General features: G+C 59.0%; 2 protein-coding genes across 5 annotated transcripts; both read left to right on the top strand.

Moving 5' to 3' along the window:
- Positions 1-176: 176 nt before the first annotated feature.
- Positions 177-7967, top strand: ACY3 (aminoacylase 3). 4 transcript variants are annotated; one of them, XM_010351941.3, is made up of 8 exons: positions 177-409; positions 3298-3367; positions 3830-4083; positions 4988-5183; positions 5484-5577; positions 5708-5815; positions 5990-6099; positions 7592-7967. In XM_010351941.3, exons 3-8 carry the CDS (start codon positions 3848-3850, stop codon positions 7805-7807), a joined length of 960 nt encoding a protein of 319 aa, XP_010350243.2. In that variant the 5' UTR covers positions 177-409; positions 3298-3367; positions 3830-3847; the 3' UTR covers positions 7808-7967. The 4 variants fall into 4 exon arrangements, with proteins under 4 accessions (XP_010350243.2, XP_010350244.2, XP_074257877.1 ...); XM_010351942.3 differs by having other exon boundaries at positions 3798-4083; XM_074401776.1 differs by lacking the exon at positions 177-409 and adding an exon at positions 449-997.
- A 2824-nt stretch (positions 7968-10791) lies between these two features.
- Positions 10792-20579, top strand: TBX10 (T-box transcription factor 10). Its single transcript, XM_010351943.3, has 8 exons — positions 10792-11101; positions 13219-13480; positions 13559-13660; positions 14861-15032; positions 18801-18956; positions 19238-19305; positions 19486-19580; positions 20010-20579. The coding sequence occupies exons 1-8, from the start codon at positions 11095-11097 to the stop codon at positions 20297-20299; spliced, it is 1152 nt and encodes a 383-aa protein (XP_010350245.3). The 5' UTR covers positions 10792-11094; the 3' UTR covers positions 20300-20579.
- The last annotated feature ends 595 nt before the right edge of the window (positions 20580-21174 follow it).

The raw sequence follows: 21174 nt of genomic DNA, 5'->3' as shown, positions 1-21174 counted from the left end.
TGGCAAGGGGGCTCTGGGAGACGTGGCTCAGCCTCCTGTGAAAAAATCTGTCTCTCTAAAAAAGAATGAATTCCCCAAACCAGTCCCACTGTTGTCTAACCAGATGCCAGCTGCCCTTGGCCTGGCGGGAGGTGTGTCTCGATCCCCCCAGAGCCAGAAACAGAAACCGAAACCAGAGCTGCACCAAGCCGAAGTCTAGAGATCCCACAGCTAGATCCAGAGAATTTTCCCAGCTCGTCAACCCACGGGCAAAGTCCACTTTCTTCCCTGAGGGAGCAGCACCCAACAACTCAGCAGAAGGTCCAGGCTGCTGCTTCTGAGCTTTTGGGGTGGTGCTGAGTGACGGCCCCGCGGACCACGCGCCAAGCAGATCCCAGGGACTCACCCTCGACCCTCTGGGACCACGTGGGTGAGTTCCCCCTGGGTGAGGTGCCACTGCCCACTGCTTTGCCCTAGTGAGCCTCAGGGAGTTAGGACCAGAACCCCAGTCGGCCTCATCTGGTCGCCAGAGTTTTGTTACCCACACAACAGGTGGGCTCAGTTGCTTGGCGAGTGTCAACTAAGGAGGATTTAGCAGGAGATTTTATTTCTTGCAACAAGTAAGGAGAACACCGAGACAGCTCCCGAAGCGGTGTCTCCCCGAGCGGAGGGCTGTGGCAAGTTTTATAAGCATAGTGTAGTGGCCGGGCGCGGTGGCTCACACCTGTAATCCCAGCACTTTGGGAGGCCAAGGCAAGGGGATCGCGAGATCAGGAGTTCAAGACCAGCCTGGCCAAGATGGTGAAACCCTGTCTCTACTAAAAATACAAAAATTAGCTGGGTGCAGTCCCAGGTACCTGTAATCCTAGCTACTCAGGAGGCTGGGGCAGGAGAATCACTTGAACCTGGGAAGCAGAGGTCGCAGTGAGCTGAGATCGCATCACTGCACTCCAGCCTGCCAGAGCAAGACTCCATCTCAAAAAAAAAGAAAGAAAAGAACAGAAAAGAAAAGCATAAGGTAATGAGGCATGCTCTGATCCCAGCTAACAATGAGGTGATGCTGCCGCAGGGGAACGCCACAGCTCTGACCCCCCTCTGGGTCTCAGTTTCCCCAGCTGCAGTGAGGAAAATGGCCCCAGTGATTGCGCTCATGATGCCACCATCCTCTGCCCTCACGCATGCTGGGGTCTGCATTTGCCCATTGTCAAGCTTATGCCTGGCCTTTGTTCCTCACTCCTCACAACTGCCCTTGGCCGGGAATTTCACAGGGAGGAGCCAAGGCCCAGAGAGGGCACTGAATCTCTCCAGGTCACACAGCCTGTCAGGGAGGCAGGGTCAGAGCCAGGTCACAAGTGTGCACAGAACGCACGCGCACACACACACACACGCACATGCTCACGCTCACGCACAGACACACATGCACTCTCACGCACACACACACCTGCTCACACGGACACACAGGCACACAATGCTTTCGTGCACATGCATGCGCACACATGTACGCTCACACACGCCCACAGCGCACGTGCACACACATGCACGCACATGCACACACACTGTCGGGACTGGGGCTGCTGTTTCTGAGGGCTCCTGCAGGGGCTCTTGGCCCCCGTGCTGTTCCATAAACACACACTGAAATGCAGAAGCTGAAACCCGGCCAAGGGAAGTGAAACCTTCCAGCACCCCTCCTGCTGTCCTCCCCGGAGTTAGGGGACCAGCACCTCATGGCAGGAAGCACCCTGGCCCCCAGTAGCCCCCAAAATAGCTAGGTCTGCTGAGCAGGCCCTTCCTTCCTGAGAGGGCCCACACCAAGTCGGCAGGATCGCAGCCTTTGGCGGGCTGGGAGGCTACCAAGAAAGACCATGGCCTGGGACTCGTAAAGCAGCTTGGGGGGTGCCATGAGACCCCCTACCCCAAGCAAGGAGGGACCAGACCCAGGCCAACAGGCTCCTCTGCTGACTCCCTCTCCTGCCACCTGCTAGGGGCTCAGTCAAGTCGCCCAACCCCTGGAGCTTCAGTCCACACCTGGAAAACGGAGCCAGTGACAGCTGCCCCCAGGGCTGGGCCGGAGGCAGGGGTCAATGGCATGGCATGGCCCCCTAACGGCAGTCTCTGCCCTTCCCTTGCTGAGGCTCCAGATGCCAGGAGTGGTGGCCCCTGGAGGGGCTCATAGGGAGCCCTGGCCCGCTGGGTGCTCAGCCTCACACTCCATCTGCCCCTCTTGCCACCTCATCAAGGACCCAGCTGTCCTGATGGGAGCCAGGACGACAAGTCCTCTGTCCCGCAGTCCCCATGCTCTGAGCTTGCGGAGCCCTGGGTGTCGCGGCAGGAGAGCCAGGCCACACAGAATTGAGTGTGATCTGGGCAGCTTCTGAGAGGGGTCAGCCTGGAGCGTCCTGGCCACCCAGAGCCCCCCAGGCTGGTGGGTCTGGCATCTGCAGCACAGCTGGACTGTCCTCGGGAGACCCAGTGCGGTGGTGAAGAAGGCCTGGGATTGATGCCTGGGGGATGCTCCAGCTGAGGGTCCCAGCGCCTGGCATACAGCAGGCCCTGGCGAAGCGGCTTGCCTCACACCCCAGTGACCTCTGGACTGGCCTCAGCCTCTCTCAGCAGACAGCTGAGCCTGGTGGGACCCCTGCCTGTCCCTGGGGCTGAGTGCAGGGGACCTCACCTTCATCCTTCCCCTCTTTGCTCTTGAGAGGCAGCTGGAGGGGGTGGAGCCAGCTTGGATGCCCTGAGTGCCACCTGCAGCCCGCTCTAGGGCACTGTGTGCCCCTGGCCTGCCTGTCTCTAGGGCGGCTCTGTGTGCCTGTGGGCATCCGTCTGAACCTCAGTTTTCACATCTATAAAATGAGCCTCAGGGTCGTTTCTAAAACAGAGCAAACTGAGTCATCTGACTTATACTGTCCCGGAAAATGGCTGGGTTACCGAATCAGACATTTTGAAATTTTGCTGAAAGCAACAAAGAGCTGGAAAACTGGGGCTCCACGTGGCACCTGTGGGTAAGGGCGACTCAGGAGTGACCACAGCCCTCTGGGGGCCGAGGTGGTGAAGGAGGGGCAACTTGTCATCCTGGTGGCCACCAAGGTGCACCTCTTAGTAGTGTTAGAGGAGCGAAGGGCAGGGGCAGGAACTTGCCAGCAGGGCCTGGGCTCAATGGGCCGTGGCAGCACAAGCAGCAGAGAGGGGAGGGTGGGGCTGTGCCTGTGGAGCTGACCCTGGCACTCCAACCTTTGGCTGCTTGGATCTCAGCCCTTCCCATCCGCCCCCTGCTCTCTGCCAACTTGACACAAACACTTCCCCTCTGTGGATCTTCAGGCCCATAAATACCAGCCTGTCTGCCGGTTAGACACCAGCCAGGGTGCCCCGGGACGCTCCGCACCAGCAGGTAAGTGCCCCCTGCCCTAAGACCCCCGCATCAGCTCAGAGGAGCACACGGGAGAGGCAGGAAGGGCGGCAGTTGCCTAGAACCCAGACACACAACAGCGAACTCTGGTGACGCTTCTCTCTACTCCCCACGCCTCAGTTTCCCCGACTATAAAAAGGAGCAGAGCCCCTTTCCCGTAGGGAGTGTGCCTCGATGAACCCATCTTTCCGAATAACTGCGCCCCGCTTCTCAGTTTAGGAAAAAGAAATTTCTTCTCTCCAAAGGAGCAGGAAAACTGTCTCCTCGGAGAAAGGGCCGCCGGGGTGCAGGTGGGACAGAGCTGAGACACCCCCAGCCGGCCACACCTCCCGGCAGGCAGCCGCCCTGCGGGGCTGGGACTCCTCAGCCCTCCCACCGCCATCCCCGCTCTGAGCCTGGGGCCCTGCCTCAGGGCCAGGGTCTCCCGAATATGCCCACCCCCAGGTGCCGCCTCACTCCAGCATGTGCTCACTGCCCCTGCCCCGGGAGCCCCTGCGCCGCGTGGCGGTGGCCGGGGGCACGCACGGCAACGAGCTGTCGGGCGTCTACCTGGTGCGGCACTGGCTGCTGGCCCCGGCAGAGCTGCAGAGACCCAGCTTCTCCGCAGTGCCGGTGCTGGCCAACCCCGCAGCCACCGCCGCCTGCCGCCGCTATGTGGACCGCGACCTCAACCGCACCTTCACCAGCACCTTCCTCAAGTAAGCGTCCTTGCCGCCAGGTTGGCACAGGCAGCTGGGCAGCGAGCCCCCACCGCACACCCTCCCCTCCAGCCACCAGCAGGGTCCTCCCTGCCTTCACTCCTGCTTCTCCTCTACCTGTGTGGCCCATTCCTCCGTGGGGACAAACTGAACACTTAGAGAAACCCAGATTGATGTCACCTCCTCCAGGAAGCCCTTCCTGACTGCAAGCTATGTCAGGACCTCCTCTGGGAATCCCAGACCCAGTGCTTCCTTCAGATTCGCCCCACGGGCCATGCTTACTTGTCATGTGCCCTGACCACTGTTCATGCCGCCTTCCAAAGAGTAGTCACTGAGCTCCATCTCCAGACCAGGCTCTGGCCAGCTCAGGGGAGAGAAGGGGGAAGAGGACCAAGGTATTGGCTTCATGCTTAATGGGGACACAGAGGAAGAACTGGGCACCCATAACCCAGGAGGCTAAAGGCAGGCCCTGGGGCTACACAAAGCAGCTAACCTGGCCGAGAGCAGTCAGGGAAGGCTTCCTGGAGGCAGTGGTATCTCAGCCAAGCCCCAAAGACTGAGTAACACTAGCCAGGGGAAGAGAGGTGAGAGGGAGTTTCCAGCGGAGGGCCCAGCACAAACACAGGCCTGGGGGCGAGACCAGCACGGTGCTCAGGCAGTGTGGCTGGAGTGAGGGCATGAGAGGCAGGTGAGTGGGTAGGCAGGCCAGACTGAGGGCTTGGACTTTACCGGGAAGTGCAGAGCCAAGAGGGCCATGCGCAGGGGCGGGCACAGCCACAAGGGCAGAGGGGCAAGCCTTGAGCTGCTCAGAGTGGCTCCTGCGGGCCCCTGCCCCTCGCGCCTTAAACCACTGAAGGCTGACTGAGGCTGGGGGGGCGGGCGTCCCCCATTCCCGTTCCCGCAGTTCCACGCCTACCCCGGACGACCCATACGAGGTGACGAGAGCCCGAGAGCTGAACCAGCTGCTGGGGCCCAAGGCCTCGGGCCGGGCCTTTGACTTTGTCCTTGACCTGCACAACACCACGGCCAACATGGGCACCTGCTTAATCGCAGAGTCCTCCCACGACGTCTTTGCCTTGCACCTGTGCCGCCATCTGCAGGTGGCCTCGGCCGAGCCTACGGCCCCCAGAGGGGAGAGGGAAGGAGGGCAGGGCGGGGCAAGGCCGAACCTCCTTTGATTAGTCCCTCTTCCCCGGGCTGAGTTCCCCTGAGTTCCAGTCTCCGGGATCTGCCACCTGCCAGCACTGCAGGCCCCGGGCACCCCCTCCCCTGCCCTGCCAGAGGGCAGAGGGAAACCTGGCCAAGGAGGGTGGTGCCCTGTGCTTCCTCCATGCCACGCCCCCCACCTGTTTCCCCTCCCATTTAGGCCTGGGCCCCTAACCCGCCTCACTCGCCCCCAGCTGCAGTACCCCGAGCTGTCCTGCCAGGTCTTCCTGTACCAGCGGTCCGGGGAGGAGAGCCACAATCTGGACTCCGTGGCCAAAAACGGATTGGGTGGGCCGGGGCCTCCTGAGAAGTGGGCGGGGCCAGGAGGGCTGGGGGTGGGGCCATGCACCAAGGGGCGGGGCCTCCAAGGAGTTCGTGGGTCCTATTCCTGCCTCACCGCTTGCTTCCTGGTCCCCAGGTCTGGAGCTGGGCCCCCAGCCACAGGGTGTGCTGCGGGCTGACATTTTCTCCAGGATGAGGGCCCTGGTGGCCACAGTTCTGGACTTCATCGAACTCTTCAACCAGGGTGAGACCCCGGGGACTTGTGGGAAACAGCTCTCGGGAAGAGAAGGCCTGGCTCAGGGGCCGGGGAGCCAGGCTCACATGCAGGCTGAGATCCAGCCCTGAGGTCCCCCCACAGCCCACTCTGTCCCCTATCCTGGAGGGACGGATTGGCTCCCACACCCAGCCTCCCACACAGGCACAGCCTTTCCCGCCTTTGAGATGGAAGCCTATAGCCCCGTGGGCGTCATGGACTTCCCCCGCACTGCGGCTGGGGACCTGGCAGGCAGCGTGCATCCTCAGCTGCAGGTGTGTGTGTGTTTGTGGGGGGTGATTGCTGGGGCCACAGCCTTGGGGAGGAGGGTTGTCGAGGAAAACGGAGCCCCAGAGGGCACAGCCAAGCCTCCCACGAGCTCACCAGGACCTCTGGTTCAGGAGCAGAATGGGAGGCTGGGCTCCACCGTCCCACTTCCCCTGGCCCTGCTGCCTTCCCTGGAACCCCACACTCAGGCCTAGCACGAGAGGCCACATAGCTCCTGTGGAGGGCATGAGGGAGACAGCCCTACCTTGGCTGTAAAAGACAGAAGCAGGGGCTGTGGAGCAGGCATGACCCAATTCACCTGCTTGGAGGTGCAAGTACAGAACTCTCTTCTGATTTTAAATTGATTCCTCGAGCATCCCCATGCCTGTTGGCAGGTCATCCAAGGATCTCTCTCCAGGCCTTCCCTTCCTGAATGTTCCAGGATCGGGCAATTGTGCTTCCACGCCTGTCCCTTGGGTGGCTGACAAGAACCAACTGGCTGCTGCTCTGCTTGCTGCCACACGGGGTCGCTGTTGAATAGGGCCTGGTGCAGTCTTGTGGCCTTTTGTGCCCTGAAGTTTCATTTTGAGGGGTTACCTTCTTACAAATAGAGGCAGCACCATCCCGTCCATGTTTAGGGCTAGAGGGTCTTAACCCAGCCATGTTCAGCTAACTTGCAGATGTTAAGCAATAACAGTCAATTTGGGTGGCTCCTCCTACAATTTTAGAATTTATTTTGTTTATTATTATTTTTTGAGATGGAGTCTCACTTCATTATCCAGGCTGGAGTGCAATGGTGTGATCTCAACTCACCATGACCTCTGCCTCCCAGGTTCAAGTGATCTCCTGCCTCAGCCTCCCCAGTAGCTGGGATTACATGCATGTGCCAACATACCCAGCTAATTTTTGTATTTTTAGTAGAGACAGGGTTTCATCATGTCGGCCAGGCTGGTCTCGAACTCCTGACCTCAAGTGATCTGTCCACTTTGGCCTCCCAAAGTGCTGAGATTACAGGCATGAGCCACCATGCCTAGCCTTAAAATTTATTTAATAAAGTATCATATTGTACTTACTGTGTGCCAGACACTATTAGCCTTAAACACTATTAGCCTGTTTGATTTAAACTTTAGAATGACAGAAGAAGATATTGTTATCCCTCTTGTACAGACGAGAAAGCTGAGGAACAGAGGTGAAGTGACTTGCTCACAGTCACACAGCTAGCAAGGATTTGAACCCTGGCTTCAATCCCTGTGCCCGTAACTATGAGGTTCCACTTCCACACTGGCATAGGTCTCCCCAAGGTGACTTGTGTCTTCATTTCTAGACACAGAGCAGATGGGTATCTCACCAGACCTGCCGTTATATGGATTGAGGAAGGGAAGGGTGGGTGGCAAAGGACATGAATAAGGGGCATCTTTTGGGTGCCAACCTGGGGTTGTCCCCTTCTAGGGCCAGGGCAGAGGTGGCCCCAGCAACCTTGGCCTTTGGCTCTCCTCCCAGGACCAAGACTTCCAGCCGCTGCAGCCCGGTGATCCCATCTTCCAAACGTTCAGCGGAGAGGACCTGCTCTATGAAGGGGAGTCCACGGTGTACCCCGTGTTCATTAACGAGGCTGCCTACTATGAGAAGGGCGTCGCCTTTGTCCAGACTGAAAAGTTGACATTCTCCGTGCCTGCCATGCCCGCGCCGACCCCTGCCCCTAGCCCAGCTTCCTAACCCAAGCCACGCCTCCCCAACCTGAGCCTTCCCATCTGAACCATGGGTCCTGAGGCACAGAGGCCCCTTTTGTCACCTACCAGGCACCACGTTCCTTGCCAGGTCCCCCAACTCCTGGCCTCAGTTTCCTATTCTATAAAACGGAAAATGTCCAGGGGTCCATGGCTTTGTGTCCTGTCCTCACGGCTCCTCTCTGGCTGGGGAAGTGGATGAAGGAGGGGAGGATTGGCCATAGGATCTGGGCAGGTCTGGCCGATACAGCCTTGGACATACAAATGTCTTGGGGCCAGCGGGGCTGCCTCTGTGCCCACAGCTGTCCATCCATGCCTAGGGGAGGATCCCAGAGTGCGGGAGGAGAACCCGGAGGAGGATTGCTCTGGAGCCAGCAGAGGGACTTCCAGAGGAGGCCACGACCCAGAGGGCACCCCCAACTCTCCTACAATCCTGGGGTCAGAGGCTGAGTGTGGGGACAGCAGAGCTGTGCCCGTGTCCGTGCACACGTGTGTGTTTGTCCACGCATGGCTGTGTGCTCCTGCTCTGTGTGCTCTTTGGCATGTGTGTCTGTGTGTCTCCCACACACACGTGTTTCCAAGAGCATCAGCAGCTTGGGTGTTCTGAAGGGATCGTTCTGCGGCCAGCTGTGCATTTCTAAGTGTGTAATGAGCCCAGTGCCCGTGGTGGCTAAAGCGGGGAGTCAGGGCGGTGGGAAGGGCCACAGCAGGACAAGGCTGTCCCCACGCAGATTAGCCTGTCCAGTTGCAGAGACCCAGGGAGGAGGTGGCTTGGGTTGAGGCAGAGGGACTTCCCAGCTCTAACTGGGGAGCCACAACTTCCACCATCCCCAGGACACCGCACACTGGTGTCAGGTGAGCCAGCACGAGGCCTGCTGCTGAGAGCCCCTCTGTCCTGATGCTGGCACCCTTTGGGGTGTCATGGCAGGACAAATAGGCAGGGCTACATGTGACCTGGCCGCAGCCTCATTGCCCACAGCTGCCTGAGTCTAATGGGCTCTTGTTGGACAGCTGGGGCTGCTGGAGCCCAGAGTCCCCTCCCGGTGCCACTCCCCAGCCCTCTACACGCCCGCCCGGCCCATCCATTTCCCTGCGGCCACGGCTGCCACGCCGCCTCCTGGTATTGAGCAGTGAGATGAGAAGGTGTGAAGGATATGAGGGCACCAGGGAGCGGCTGGCAGGCAAGATGGATGAGGGGCCAGGGGGCCAGTAGGCGCCTGGGGCAGGCAGGGCGGGCCAGCTGGGGAGGGGTGTGCAGGGAGGTGCGCCTGTGTGTGGTGTGGGCGTGTGGATGCCTGTGTCTGCACAGGCTGTGTGGTGGGTCCGTGTGCACAGAAGCTGTGAGCGTGCTCACCTGCGTGGCGAGTCAGCAGGCTCTGAGTTCATTCGCGTGTCTGCGTGCATGTGGATTAGCATGTCAGTGTGCTCGTGTGTGTGCGTGGGGGGGTGTTTTCCATCACACAGATCAAAATCGCACACACTCACGTATCAGGGGCCACGACAACCCCCAGCCTGGCCCTCCGCTGGGTGTCTCGGTGAAGGGGAGCCACCAGTACTGGAATGGATCCCCAACTCCCTCCATCATCTCCCCACTTCCCACCCCCCATGCTGTGGCCAGGGCAGCATGACCACGCCTTGTTGTTCACCCCCAAGGCGCTCTGGGACCCTCCATCTCACACAGACCACCCCCATCTTGCCTGGCAGCAACTCCAGAGCTGCTTGCTGGCAGCCTTCCCTGACACAGCTGGGCACGGGGTTGGTCCAGGGGCCAGCCCTCCTTCCTTTCTGTGCCCCCAGAGCCAGCCCAGCCTCTTCATGTGGGGTCCCATCCAGCTCTGCAGGCTGAGATCTGGGACACAGGAACTGAGTCACAGCCATCCCTGAACTGCAGGGAGGAGCCCCCAGAAAGTAGCGCTGAGGGAGAAACAGCCCCGCCACCCCCACAGCCCCTCCACGTCCCCTCTTAGGAATCAAGGCCACTGCCAACCCAGCATTCCCAAGACAGGATTCTGGAAGAGGTGTGCGGTGCTCCAGCCAGACGACCCCCTCTGGGCTGTTCACTAAGAGTCAAAGGCCAAAGAGTACTCTCAACCTAGGGACTGGCTGCAGCTCAGGGGGACTTGCCGACCTGCCTCCCCGTAGAGTGATCGGTGTGTCCCCTGAATCCCCCGAGTGCTTAGCACAGGCCGCAGACAGCCTGGAGAGGGTGCCCGGCCAGGCCAGAGAGAACAGACAGACCCACAGGCAGAGCAGACGCCCGCTTCGCACCTGGACCAGCCTCCCCGTTGCCACTCAGCCCCAGATAGGGGCTACATGGGCACCATCAGTCAGGGCACCGCCCCCAGCTCCAGGCAGGTTGGGCTGACCACTCTCCAGGCTGGGCTAGAGCATCACAGACAGGAGGGATGATGTGCTTAGGTCACCTGGAGAGACCGAGGCTGGAGGCTGGAGGGGCCGGCCAGCGTTGCACAGCTCCTTGAGTTCATCCGTGTGTCTGTGTGCTCGAGGGTCAGCATCTCTCAGGACTGGGCTTCCTGCCACCCAGTCTGGGGCTCTGTGCTGAACACACTCGCTGCTGCCCCCTGGCGTTTCCTGCTCACACTACCCCTGACAGCTGCACAGCTGCCGGCAGGCTGGGGCCAGCCTCAGGTCAGGGGTCTGGGTCTTGGTGGGAGGGCACCTCCTCCACCATTCAGCCTGGGATCTGCTGCTGCCACTCTGCCTCCTAACTCCCTGGGCCCTGTCGGCCCCAGCCCCTCCAGCCAGCCAGGCCTGGGCTCCTGCAGACGCCCACTCGTCCTCAAGAACCACCCTCCTACCGCCTCACCCCTGCCACGCCCGGGCCCATTGATCAGGAATGGCTGGGGGGCTCTCAGCTGGGGAAGGGACGGACCTGAAGAGGGAGGACGAGCAGGGAGGGGGACGCGGCCACGTCAGAACCTTCCCACCTGCCCTCCTCCCACACAGCCTGACAGCACAGCCTAAGAGTGGGTTGGAAAAGGGCCTCTGCGTGCCCCAGAGCCGGAATCTCACCTTCGGAGACCAGGTCTCCAGCTCCAGTGGGAAGACCACAACCTCGGGACGTGGCGAAGGGCGATCGGGGAAGCAAGGACAGTCCTGCCGAGAGGCCACCGCCTGCGTGAGCACCAGAGGGCTGGGCCGAGGTGCCGGGTGGTGACCACCCCTCCTGGCAGGCAGGGTCCCTTTGGGTGGCAGCCGCAGCCCAGCCGCCGCCAAGCAGTGTTTCTCCAGGAGCCGGACGGCTGCTCTGTCTCCATGGCAGGTAGGCTACGTGAAGCAGAGCGGGGCTCGTGGGTCGGGTTCAGGCTCCAGAGTCGGTGGGCGGGGGTAACCAAGGCAGCCCTGCTGAACCCAGGCCCTGGGCAAGAGGGTGGGGCAGGGGCACCCCAGGCTAAGGACCGAGATTCCAGTGGGTCTCAGCTCACTGCAGCCTCCGCCCCCCAATCCGGGTTCAAGCGACTCTCGTGTCTCAGCCTCCTGAGTAGCTGGGATTACAGGCGCCTGCCAGCACTCCTGGCTAATTTTTATAGTTTTGGTAGAGATGGGGTTTCACCATGTTGGTCAGGCTGCTCTCAAACTCCTGACCTCAAGTGACCCGCCCGCGTTGGCCTCCCAAGGTGCTGGGATTACAGGCGTGAGCCACCGCGCCCTGCCCATCTTAACCATGTTCAAATGCACAGTTTTGTGGCATTAAGGACATTCACACTGTTGTGCAACCATCATTAGCGTCCACCTCGAGAACTTTTTGCATCTTGCAAAGCTGATACTCTGTCCTCATGAAAGGGCAACGCTCCACATCCTCCTCCCCAGCCCCGGCCGCCACCACTCTACCTTCCGTTTCCGTGAATCTGGCCCCCCCAGGTTCCGCCTATGAATGGAATCATACGGTATTTCTCTTTGTGTCTGGCTCACCTCACCTAGCGGCGGCTGCAAGGCTCAGCCATGGCGTAGCACGTGTCGGGATGCTCTCCCATGGACCCCATTCCCTTGCATGGATGACCCCCTTTTCATTCATCCTCCGATGGACACTGGGTTGCTTCTGCTTCTTAGCTATTGTGAATAACGCTGATATGAGCATGGGTGTGGAAATATTTGTGTGAGTTCCTTCTTTCAATTCTTTCTGGTATAGACCCAGAAGTGGAATTGCTGGATCATATGGTAATTCCAAGCTGGGCGTGGTGGCTCACGCCTGTAACCCCAGCACTTTGGGAGGCTGAGGCAGGCAAATCACGTGACGTCAGGAGTTTGAGACCAGGCTGAATGACATAGTGAAACTCCGTCTCTAATAAAAATACAAAAATTAGCTGGGTGTGGTGGCGTGTGCCCGTAGTGCCAGCTACTGGGGCGGCTGAGGCAGGAGAATCGCTTGAACCCTGGAGGCAGAGGGTGCTACTGCACTCCAGCCTGGGTGACAGTGAGACTCTGTCTCAAAAAATAAAAAATTTTAAAAAGGAAAGAAAAGAATGCAGAGACCAGAGAAAAAGACGTTAGGAGGGGCTTCCGGAGGCAGGCTCTGGGCAGGCTGTCAGGGTCAGGGATGAGTAATTGGCACTGAATGGGGGACTCTTCTTGGCTCAGCTCTCCTGCAGCAGCAGCAGGCGGCAGGTCCCACAGAGCTCGGGGAGTCCCCGCCTCCCTTCCCACACATGTAATCATCTGGAATAGGTGCTGTCTGTGAAGGGGCCCTGTGCACCAGCCCCCTGCGTGGTCACTAATCCTCACATTGGCCCAGAGAGGCAGGTATTTTAATTTTATTTTTAAAAATTTATCTACTTATTTTTAAGACAGAGTTTCACTTTGTCGCCGAGGCTGGAGGGCAATGGCACGATCTTGGCTCACTGTAACCTCCACCTCTTGGGTTCAAGCAATTCTCCTGTCTCAGCCTCCTGAGTACCTGGAATTACAGGCACCTGCCACTATGCCCGGCTAATTTTTGCATTTTTAGTAGAGATGGGGTTTCACCATGTCAGTAAGGCTGGTCTTGAACTCCTGACCTCAAGTGATCTGCCCGCCTTGGCCTCCCAAAGTGCTGGGATTACAGTCATGAGTCACTATGTCCAGCCGACGAAGGTATTAAGAACCTCTTCTGACAAATGTGGAAACTGAGGCTCCAGGAGGTGAAACATTTGCTTGAGGCTACATAGACACAAGATGGCCAAAAAAATTCTCTGGGGAGCAAGACAGGCCCTGACACTACCCTCAAGGAGCTTGCTGGCGAAAAAGACTTTAAATGAGCATTTACCTCACGGAGTGATGCTGAGTGGGGGATCTTGTGAGAACACAGGCCTGGCAGTCAGGGAGGGTTTCCTGGAGGAAGAGGCATGTAGGTGCAGACTGAAGGATGAGACTGGCTGGGTGATGCGTGTCCTCTCTCCACAGCTTTCCTGTCTGCTGGCATACTTGCATCCTCAGAGACCTACCCCCTGCCCACAACCAGCTCTGGTTGGGAGCCTCGGCTGGGGTCCCCGTTCCCATCAGTCCCTTGCACCAGCTCTACTGGGGCCCAAGCTAGGGTGGAGCCCACTGGGCAAGGCCCCAAGAACCCGCGTGTGTCCAGCGTGACGGTTCAGCTGGAGATGAAGCCTCTGTGGGAGGAATTCAACCAGCTGGGCACAGAGATGATTGTCACCAAGGCAGGCAGGTGTGAGCAGTGGGGGTAGGGTAGGGCAGGGGCCGGGGCTGGGGCCACATCCGGCTGCTGAGCACCTCCCTCCTGCAGGAGGATGTTTCCCCCTTTCCAGGTGAAGATCCTGGGCATGGACTCCCTGGCTGACTACGCCTTGCTCATGGACTTCATCCCCCTAGACGACAAGAGATACAGGTGCGGGGGACAGCCCGGGATGCAGACTGAGGTCTCGGGGGCTGAGGCCAGGAATTAGACCCCTCCTACACTCCGGGTGAGGCAGGAGCCTGTGCAAGCAATGCCACAGAGGCCCAGCCTAAGGGCAGGACAATAGCCAACAATAGCCTGAGGGCGAGAGGGAGCCCAGCTCAGGGTAGCTGGTAGACTTCCATGGGTAATAGGCTAGCCTCAGGCAGGCAGCTTTCCATGGGCAGTGAGCTAGCCTCAGGCAGGCAGCTTTCCATGGGCAGTGGGCTAGCCTCAGGCAGGCAGCTTTCCATGGGCAGTGGGCTAGCCTCAGGCAGGCAGCTTTCCATGGGCAGTGGGCTAGCCTCAGGCAGGCAGCTTTCTAGGGCAGTAGGCTAGCCTCAAACAGGCAGCCTTCCATGGGCAGTGGGCTAGCCTCAGGCAGGCAGCTTTCTAAGGCAGTAGGCTAGCCTCAAACAGGCAGCCTTCCATGGGCAGTGGGCTAGCCTCAGGCAGGCAGCTTTCCAAGGCAGTGGGCTAGCCTCAGGCAGGCAGCTTTCCATGGGCAGTGGGCTAGCCTCGGGCAGGCAGCTTTCCATGGGCAGTGGGCAAGCCTCAGGCAGGCAGCTTTCCATGGGCAGTGGGCTAGCCTCAGGCAGGCAGCTTTCCATGGGCAGTGGGCTAGCCTAGGGCAGGCAGCTTTCCATGGGCAGTGGGCTAGCCTCGGGCAGGCAGCTTTCCATGGGCAGTGGGCTAGCCTAGGGCAGGCAGCTTTCCATGGGCAGTGGGCTAGCCTCGGGCAGGCAGCTTTCCATGGGCAGTGGGCTAGCCTAGGGCAGGCAGCTTTCCATGGGCAGTGGGCTAGCCTCGGGCAGGCAGCTTTCCAAGGCAGTGGGCTAGCCTCAGGAAGGCAGCTTTCCATGGGCGGTGGGCTAGCCTCAGGCAGGCAGCTTTCCATGGGCAGTGGGCTAGCCTCAGGCAGGCAGAGAGGTCCAGCCCAAGGCAGCAGGTGTTATCCTGTCACCCACCAGCCAGGTGCCGTCACAGGAAGCTCGGGTCCCAGCAGGATTCTCTGAGCCTTGGGTTCCTCAGCAAGGTGCACACCAGGCGGGGTGGGCAGTGTTGGAGTCAGCAGCAGCCTTTCACCCCGCCCGTACTGCTCAGTCGTGCTGCTGGTTGGGGCAGCCCTTACCACCTCGCTGTGCTCCCCAGGTATGCCTTCCATAGCTCGGCCTGGCTGGTGGCGGGCAAGGCGGACCCGGCCGCACCTGGCCGCGTGCACTTCCACCCGGACTCGCCAGCCAAGGGCGCCCAGTGGATGCGCCAAATTGTGTCCTTCGACAAGCTCAAGCTGACCAACAACCTGCTGGATGACAACGGCCACGTGAGGCCCGGGCGACGGCGGGGACAGAGGGGCCTGGGGCCAGGGCTGGCAGGGCCTTTGGTGCCCAATGGTTGGTGCCCAGCACCTCTGCCTGCTGCTGATGGCCAAGGCGGGGTGGGGGGGTCAGTGAGCTCACCTGGCTGGGGGTGGCACAGCAGAGATGGCTGTCCAGGCAGCTAGAAGGGGGTGGGAGCGGGGGAATGTTCCAGCCCACGATGTCCCCCCAAGGAGAGGGAGGGCAAGTTAGGGAACACCCAGCCTAGGCTGGCCTGCTGTAAGTGCCGGACATAATACCACTGACACTTGCTGAAACAGCCAATGATCTCTGCCCTCACAGAGGTCACTTCCTGGGGTAGGGACAGGGTCCAGAAGACACTGTGTCCAGCGTCTCAGACAGGGACAACTAACAGAGAAAGCAGAGCTACAGAAGCGGGGTGGAGAGAGGGTCCCGCTGCTCCCAGAGTGCGCAGGGAGCTGAAGACCTGAAGGAGGTGGGGAGGGAGGGCCCGTGCCAGTCAGAGGGGGTGGCAGGTGCGAAGGCCCTGAGGCCGGAGAATTCCGGGTCCGCAGAACGGCAAGAGGCTCCCGTGGTGCTGGAGTGGAGACTGGAGGGGAAGCCAAGGCGGTGGACGCCTCAGGGGCCGGTGTGGGGCTACGAGCCCCACAGGGTGGGGGTGTCCCTTATGCTGTGCTGAGACGCTGGATCCGAGAAGTAAAGAGACAGGACACTGAAGAACTGGAGAAGAGCAGCTGGACTCGGGGCACATGCCACCTGTGAGCAGAGACGGGGGAGGCCCAGAATGTCCAGAAGCATCTGTATTTATTGGGTACAAGGCAGAGGGGCAGGGTAGTGAATGAGGTTTCATCTATAGGCTTAGTGATAGGGCATACATTATCACCGGCGAGGGGGCCACCCCACTATGTCATCTGGGCAGAGACGTGGGCTGTGGGTAACCCCCCACATGGGCACCGAGGAAGGAGAACTGTGCAAACCCCAGGCACAATTAGTGCCTGAAAAATATCTTAGTTTCTAGTGTTACTACTCAGCTATTTCCTTTACATAATCCTTTGTTCATAATCACATATTAGTGTATAGAATTAGTGCCTGAAGTATAACTTACTGCTTACATATATCTAGCTTATATAATCATACTTACTACTTATATCTAGCATACTTAGTTCTATATAATCTTTCTATATAATCATGTAGGTATTGCAGTCGGAGCTGTACCGACACATTTAGTGCTGATTTATAGAATCCTTCCATAGAACCATATAGTCGTTTGTAGTAGGAGGAATGCCGAGATCAGTCACAGCACAGAAGCAGTATGTGGGAAAACAGCCAGACCAGGACGAGAACCAAAGACCCAGGCGGCGGCGGCCCTGCCTGAAAGGGCATACGCTGTGTGGCAGGCTTGGAACAAGTGTCTCTCCTCCTGATAAAGGAGTTGTGGCACCTTGCATCCAGTTCCTGTGGAAAGGCGGCCTCAGGCCTGAGATCCCGCAGATAACTAGGGAGAAGAACCCCTCTGGTGTGACCAGGTCACGGCGACTGTACACCCTGTCCGTCTTTTCTCACTTCTGTGCTAGCTCCGATCTTCCTCCCATAAATGTCTTAAGAGAAGAGCACACGTCTGCCAGCCCCCACTGCACTGGCTTACAGTATCCTTCTATTAGAAACCCTTAGAAGTCTCCAGCCCCCAGATAAGAAGTGTTGCCCATGACACCTGTTGCACACAGCCCACCTCCTTGCCTCGGTGACCTAATGGGGGTGGACCCCTTTTCTGTACACGACCCTCTACTACTGCACATGGCACAGCCTCCTACTGCAAACGGCCCACCTCTCTGCCCAGGAGACATAAAGGGGTGGCCCCCTCGCTTGTGACTCACGTGATTATGTATGTCCTATCACTAAGCCTATAGATGATGACCTCACTCGCGACCCTGCCCCCTGCTTGTACCTAATAAATACAGACGCTTCTGGATGTTCGGGGCCTCACCTGTCTCCGCTCGTAGGTGGCGTGGCCCCTCAGTCTAGCTGCTCTTCTCCAGTTCTTCAGTGTCCTGTCTCTTTACTTCTCGGATCCTGCACCTCAGCACAGCATAAGGGACACCCCATGACCCTGTGGGGCCAACAGCCCTACATTGGGCCGTGCGCAGTAGGGGGCCGTGTACAGAAAAGGGGTCCACCCCCATTAGGTCACCGAGGCAAGGAGGTGGGCTGTGTGCAACAGGTGTCATGGGCAACACTTCTTATCTGGGGGCTGGAGACTTCTAAGGGTTTCTAATAGAAGGATACTGTAAGCCAGTGCAGTGGGGGCTGGCAGACGTGTGCTCTTCTCTTAAGACATTTATGGGAGGAAGATCTGAGCTAGCACAGAACCGAGAAGAGACGGACAGGGTGTACAGTCGCCGTGACCTGGTCACACCAGAGGGGTTCTTCTCCCTAGTTATCTGCGGGATCTCAGGCCTGAGGCCGACTTTCCACAGGAACTGGATGCAAGGTGCCACAACTCCTTTATCAGGAGGAGAGACACTTGTTCCAAGCCTGCCATACAGCGTATGCCCTTTCAGGCAGGGCCGCCGCCGCCTGGGTCTTTGGTTCTCGTCCTGGTCTGGCTGTTTTCCCACGTACTGCTTCTGTGCTGTGACTGATCTCGGCATTCCTCCTACTACAAACGACTATATGGTTCTACGGAAGGATTCTATAAATCAGCACTAAATGTGTCGGTACAGCTCCGACTGCAATACCTATGTGATTATATAGAACTAACTATGCTAGATATAAGTAGTAAGTATGATTATATAAGCTAGATATATGTAAGCAGTAAGTTATACTTCAGGCACTAATTCTTTTTTTTTTTTTTTTTTTTTTTTTGAGGCAGAGTTTTGCTCTTGTTACCCAGGCTGGAGTGCAATGGCGCGATCTCGGCTCACCGCAACCTCCGCCTCCTGGGTTCAGGCAATTCTCCTGCCTCAGCCTCCTGAGTAGCTGGGACTACAGGCACGCGCCACCAAGCCCAGCTAATTTTTTGTATTTTTAGTAGAGATGGGGTTTCACCACGTTGACCAGGATGGTCTCGATCTCTCGACCTCGTGATCCACCCGCCTCGGCCTCCCAAAGTGCTGGGATTACAGGCATGAGCCACCGCGCCCGGCCTAAGGCACTAATTCTATAAAGTAATATATGATTGTATATAAAGAATTATGTAAAGGAAATAGCTGAGTAATAACACTAGGAACTGAGATATTCTTCAGACACTAATTGTGCCTGGGGTTTGCACAGCTCTCCTTCCTCAGTGCCCGTGTAGGGGGTTACCCACGGGCTGGGGCTGACTGCTGGGGGCTGTGGCTCTTACTGCATGGGGTGGAAGTCGCTGGAAGGTTAGGAGCAGGGGCTATGTGATGTGGCTTCCTGGGCAGCTGTATGGAGACGGAACAGTGGGGTAAGGCAGGGACAGGGGACTGGCCAGGAGGCAACGGAGGAAACAGGTGAGCGTGATTGCGGCGGGCCGGCGTGCAGGCAGCGGGTGGCAGCTGGGATGTGCGGTGTGAGAGGACGCGGCCACAGGGATCCTCAGACATCAGGGACCTTTGACACAGAACTGTGGCCCCTCCAGCTCAGACCCTGCACCGCCACCAAACCAACAGGGTAGCAGGCCCGGGGCAGGCTCCTGGTTTGGAGGGAAGGACTCCAGCCTCAGGGAGTCTGCTGCGGCCCACCTCACCCCACCTCGCTCCTGCACTCCCGCTCTGTCCCTTCCACAGATCATTCTCAACTCCATGCACCGCTACCAGCCGCGTTTCCACGTGGTCTTTGTGGACCCCCGCAAGGACAGTGAGCGCTATGCCCAGGAGAACTTCAAGTCCTTCATCTTCACGGAGACCCAGTTCACAGCTGTGACGGCGTATCAGAACCACAGGGTGGGTGGGCTGGTTCGGGAGCACCTGTTGCAGGCCCATTGCACAAGTTGGGAGACTAAGCCCTGAGGCTCGCAGCCCTCACGGGCACAGACTCCCGCCCTCCCCACGAACCCTGAGCATCTGCCCTCAGTCAAGGCCCCGCCCGCACTCCTATCAGCTGAGTTCCTAGCCCAAGGGGCCTGGGTGCCAGGGCCTCCCGACAGGAGTCCTGGGAGGACACAGTGGCTGAGCCACCCTACAAGGTGCAGGACCAGCCCACAACTTCACTTTCTCTCCTGCAGATCACCCAGCTGAAAATCGCCAGCAATCCTTTTGCCAAGGGCTTTAGAGAGAGTGACCTGGACTCCTGGTACTGTCTGACCCTGACCCTAGCCCCGTGACCCCAACCCCAGGCACAGCCTAAGGCCCTTGTTCCAGGGTCACATCCTCTGACTCATCCTGAGGCCCTGCCCTCTCAATCTGGCCATGATCCCTGGCTGGGTTCTTCCCCTTGACCGCCTCCCCCCATTCCTGTTTGCACCATCTTCAGGCCTGTGGCCCCACGGCCCCTGCTCAGTGTCCCAGCTCGGAGTCACAGCAGCCTCAGTCCTCGTTTGCTGAAGGGCGCCACAGAGAGGGAGAAAGGTAAGGCCCCAGGCCTGCAGACATAGTGAGACTAAGGCGGGCACAAGGGGCGGGAGGCAAAGGGACAGTACCTCCAGGAAGGGGCTTCGGCAGCTCAGCAAACCCACAGGGCCCCTGTGTGGACACACAGAGGGGAAGGCAGAGATGCCTAAGACAATATGGGGCTCAGGGCAGACAACACAGGCAGGGGGTGCCAGGCAGGCTTCCTGCAGGAGGTGGCTCCCAAGCTGGGCTTTGGAGGACTGGGAAGGGGTTTGGACTGAGGGAGAAGGCGAAAAAGAAATTTCAGGCAGAGGGAAAAACAATGGCAAAGACTGAGAGGTAGGTAACTTGGGATAGGAGGGGCAGGAGGGACCAGGGCAGGCCTGGGATGAGGGCTGAGGATGTGATGTGGGGCCCAGGGTCCACTCAGACCATTTCCTCCCTTAGACCCCAACAAAGCTTCAGCTTCTGCCTCCAAGACCCCTGTTCAGCTCCACCAACAGCTGCTGCCCCCACCTGAGGCCTTGCTGTCCCCGGCCACCTACAGGCCCATCACCTATCAGAGCCTGTACTCTGGAGCCCCAAGCCACCTGGGGCTCCCAAGGACCCGACCGGCACCATACCCCCTCCCCAACACCCGGGCTGATAGGGATCAAGGAGGCCTGCCTCTGCCGGCTGGGCTGGGGCTCCTGTCCCCCACTGCGGTGTGCCTAGGGCCTGGCCAGGACTCCCAGTGATGGCAGAGGCCCCGTGGGGAAGACTTTCTTCCCTGGACCTCACACCTAGTGTGGGAATCAGCCTCTGACTTACCTCCTCCAGCCTCACCCTCTGTCTCAAGGAGAGCAGGGCAGGTGGAAATCTAAAGAAGAAGGCTACCTGCCCAGGGTCACAGGAAGGCTGGGCCTTTCACCTCCCAACCCCAGCAGCCTGAATCCTGTGCCCTCTTGCTTTGGCGGTAACCCCTGAAAACCCTGCTTTACCTCTCCCTTCCCCCCAACATTAAACTATCTGGCATGAGTGGTTGGAGCACTTCCATCCTCGTGGTCAGGGTGGGGGCCTCAGGAACTCCCAGACCCACACAGTGCCCTCATCAGCCCTGCAGGCATCCTGAAGCTCTACCCGGTGCCGTCCGCTTCCCTGGGACGTTAAAAGTGGTGACTCCAGCCCAGTGGCAGGGCTGCGCTGGCCCAGACGAGGATCGAAACTGCAGCTCAGAAGGGCGCGTGACCTGCTCAAGGTCACACAGCAGAGCATGGCTGACACCCTCCACCCCGCGTTTGAATGCTGTGTGCAAGGCTGGGGTCATCTGGTCCCCAAGCCCGGGGTCTGGCAGAAGACTGCAGAACCAAGTAGTCATATGACCACAGGGGCCAAGGTGGGGACGAGGGAGGGATTTGAGAATCCGATCAAGACTCAAGGCAGGAAGGGAGAAGAGCTGCGGATGGTGGGACAAGGAGATCAAAGGTCTGGGGCTGGAGGCCGACGGAGCCTGAAGGGAAGACAAGACTAGGGGCAGCGCGAGGAGTCTTGTCTCCTCCCAGAAGAAGGACAGGAGGGAGGGCCGGGCCGGACGCTCCTCCCGCGCCCCATCGACCTCGGGCTCCTGGAGTGG

Source organism: Saimiri boliviensis, chromosome 6 (assembly GCF_048565385.1).
Source record: "Saimiri boliviensis isolate mSaiBol1 chromosome 6, mSaiBol1.pri, whole genome shotgun sequence".
Lineage (NCBI taxonomy): Eukaryota > Metazoa > Chordata > Mammalia > Primates > Cebidae > Saimiri > Saimiri boliviensis.
The sequence above is the reverse complement of the archived record's forward strand: the minus strand, read 5'-3'. Positions and strand labels throughout refer to the sequence as shown.